This window comes from Habropoda laboriosa, unplaced genomic scaffold, assembly GCF_001263275.1.
Source record: "Habropoda laboriosa isolate 0110345459 unplaced genomic scaffold, ASM126327v1 scaffold33, whole genome shotgun sequence".
NCBI lineage: Eukaryota > Metazoa > Arthropoda > Insecta > Hymenoptera > Apidae > Habropoda > Habropoda laboriosa.
In genome coordinates, this window is record NW_017100187.1 from 3212421 (window position 1) to 3216112 (window position 3692).

At 44.4% G+C, this 3692-nt stretch overlaps 1 protein-coding gene across 1 annotated transcript in view; it reads right to left on the bottom strand.

The window, feature by feature from the left end:
* Positions 1-3692, bottom strand: part of LOC108579706 (Golgi-specific brefeldin A-resistance guanine nucleotide exchange factor 1) — a 7475-nt gene that overhangs the window by 1998 nt on the left and 1785 nt on the right. The window contains 7 exon segments of the mRNA XM_017943299.1: positions 98-1404; positions 1486-1952; positions 2051-2386; positions 2475-2663; positions 2746-2861; positions 2954-3131; positions 3236-3692. The exon segment at positions 3236-3692 is cut by the window's right edge and continues 500 nt beyond it. Coding sequence (XP_017798788.1) covers positions 98-1404; positions 1486-1952; positions 2051-2386; positions 2475-2663; positions 2746-2861; positions 2954-3131; positions 3236-3692 — 3050 coding nt within the window.

The window sequence follows — 3692 nt, forward strand, 5'->3', positions numbered from 1 at the left end:
CCTACACCACCACCACCACCACCACCACCACCACCACCACCACCACCACCACCACCGCCACCGCCACCGACGCTACCACCACCGACGCTACCACCACCGCTACCTTCCTCCGTCGTCGTATTGCTCTGTACTCTGTTCCGTTTCCCCGAACATTGGAGAACTGCTTCGGCGAACGTTCTCACGCAACGAATGCACAACTCAAAGTTAAACGGAGTCACGTGAGCCACGTCTCTGACTAGAAAGGTTAAGCTTTCGCAACATTTGACGAGAGCCGCGGGATCGTGAGGTTGCAGATCGCGATTCAGGACGATCGTGTCAGCGGCTACGGGCAGCGGTGCTTCCGTCCCTGTCGGGGACACCAATACCCATTCCGGTACAGGACTGATCGGTGTAGGGTCCAACACCGACGTTCTAGAATTCGCCGCTTCGTCCAGCACCGTGTTCGATTGCTTCGGTAACAGTGCCCCGGCACCGGCACACTCCAGCAGACTAAACACCACCTTCCAATCTTCCGTGCTGTGAATATTCGCCGCGCCAGTTTTCAGCAACTCGAATAAACCGTAGGCGATCTGTCGCGCGAGCGGCACGCTGCTTGCCGAAGGTAGGTGAGTCAAGGGTAGCAAAGGCGGCAAAACGGTACAGGCGCATTCTTCTCCCCGTAATAATCGGATCGCTAGTCTCAACATTCCAACAGCCACCCTTTCCAAAAGGTAAGGGTGATTTTCTCGTGCCGCGATTGTCAACAATCCGTCCATGTGGGCCTCAACTATCGGCCAAATGCACGTCACTCTGTCGCGATTTTGAATCGTCACTTCCAACAACAGTTCCAGCAAAAATACCGACACCTCCTCGTCGCTCGAGTTCGTGAATACCAGAGCACCGACCAGCGAACGAAGCGATTCAACCTGCAAAAATTTGCTCTCTTCGATGATTTGTTTTAGGTAACAGTTCGTCACAAATTCCCTCGCTCTCTTCTTTACGGCCACCTCCACCGGGTTAGACATGCGCGACGTATCCAAAGCTATGTACGAATATAAACTGGACAATATTCCTTGATCGACCGGAGCTGGTTTCGGTGCACTTCCTTCACGAACCAGAGATATCTTTCCCGACGGATCGATGAAATCTTCACCTTCGGTCAAACTCTTCGGCAACAACCTCGCTTTGTACAACGATTGCAAACAATCGATGATATTCTTCCACGATGCTCTTATCGCATCCCCGTGTATATGAGTGATCTTAAAGAGCGTACGCGCAGCCAACTGACACTTGCCGCTTCGACCAAGTTGTTGAACTATGTGATCAGGCTCACTGCCGCTCGCAAGCCCCGTAAACTTGCACAAACTTACTATCAGCGTGTCCAAATCGCTGCTCATCCCATAATGAGCGCTGATCGAAGCGCACCTAAAACGTAAACAAACGATTACATTTCGCAATTACATTTATCCTCCCCTCCTCTGTATATTGTACCATCGTGAAACGAACCGGAGAAAAGTTTCAGTGACGCGACGTTGCAACGATTTGTCCGTCGTTTTATCGTACGCCCTGCAAAGCATGCTTACGATAGGAGCCCATGCCTGTTCAGCCAACTCCTTGTCCACAAATTCACCGGAATTTCGAACTTTCAGGTAGCTACTTTCCGCTCCGATACCTCTTCGTAACAAAACTTTCCACAAGTAATTGTCTTTCACCACGCGCATCCTAATTATTCTCATTATTAACAAAACAAAAGGGAAAATTTACTTGATAGAGCTGTAGATTTCGTCGAGCATCTCCTGCTCGAAATCAGCACCGCCGTTTACCTTTTTCAAATTTCTTTTAAACTCATCCGCCGTCATAGGATTATTTTGTCGCTTCACGTTGTAATTGTGTTGATCGACGTTTAACATAATTACAGCATACGCTAAAGTAAACGCAGCATCTGCCGAAGTGAACGGTTTACCGTTACTGTCCTGGAACACACACCAACCAGACCACTCTTTACATTCCATCCATCTCTTATCTCCTATCGGGAATATTCTTTATCCTTCAAAGCAAATAACACACTCACGTGCCAATGTTCGGCAAATTTTTCAAGTAACAAAGAGATAAGGGGAGCTTCACCAGGAAGCCTGAAAGATTCTAAATAAAGACGTAGAGCTTGATCGATTCGCGTATTTTTCAAATCGAAACTATGAACGAAACAGTTTAAAACACTTTTATTTTCTTTTTTACTAATGTACTCCCCGATAGCTTTTTTGTCTAGCCCGGGATTCTCCTTTAAAAGTTTCGCTACTTTCTCCGGATCTGGATTGCCTGGACTTCCACCCAAAAGGCCATGTTCCGTCAGCTTAGCGATTCCTTCCCGAGGATTTTCGTTAAATTTTTCCGTCCCAACCATCAACCACTGCACAACCAAAATACACGGTAATAGATAAATACACGCGTATTCTATTATATACATATTATTAAAAGGGGAAAACAGCATTACGCACCCGCTTATTTGCCTTGATAGCCAGCAGTTCTTCTCGTGTTGGAAGATTCGGTGACGCACTATGCCGAGAAGGTTTGCACAATTCTTTGTATCCTTTGCATCTAATTTCCATTCCGGAGATCAATGTAAATATAGCGTCCAAAGAAATTAATTGTATATTATGCATATTACTCATTAATGCCGATACATTCTGCCAGCCAATAAAATACATCCAACGTGAGAATTTTTATTATCCTATAAATTATCCAGAGTTTCGAGGGAAGGGAACGTACCTTTGACAAAAGTTTCATCAATTCTTCGTATAAATTCCTCGAGTACAGACCGCAATCGTAATTCAAGTACAATTCTGCTGGTAAACCCGGTATTCTCCACAATCTTACGATCGCCTCTGAAATTAATCAACGTTACATTCCTCCCGTCCTCCAACTTCTATTCCGTATTTTTATATTATTACAGGGAAAAAATACAGGAAATTCGTACCGAGCGCCACTTCACGTTGATCGTATAATATTCTATTCGAATCTGAACTTACTATTTCCATCAATTTGTTTATGTAATGTTCCATTTGAAATTTTAAATGCTCCCTTTGCGATTCAAATAGCAAGAACGATACTTGTAAATCCGCTGCAAGGATCGACAACCGATCTGTGCCAAGAAGCTAATAAATACAATCGCCACGTTATTACACATTTCTTTACGTTTCTTTCCTACAAATTCATTTTCCTAAATTACAACTATGTACATCGTACGTCGCACCCTTACCAAAATAAGATTTCTACAAAGATCATCTTTCACAAGCGCGAGTAATGACGGAAAATTGGAAAGAAAGTCCGCAGCAATTTCTAAAGCTACCTGTAATAAACTGAGCCCAAGATGGGTCATAACTTCGTTATTTTGTTTATCCAGCGGACTACACAAAGACACAAGGAACCTAAACAATTCACGAACACACAGAGCACCGTACGGTGCTAATTGCTGATGCGGCATAAAACGGACTCCTTGGGCATTTATATATTCTTCGACTTGTTCCGATTCTTTAGCTTTCGACATCTTATACGCGCTACTTGTACTTTCATCCACCGATAAATCTTCTACACTTCCTGTCGGAGATTTCATTAAATCCGTCATATTTCTCTCCACATCCACCACCGCTCGGTTTTCTATGCGAAACAACAACAACAACAACAACAACAATGTAATTATGTTATCGATTCATTTT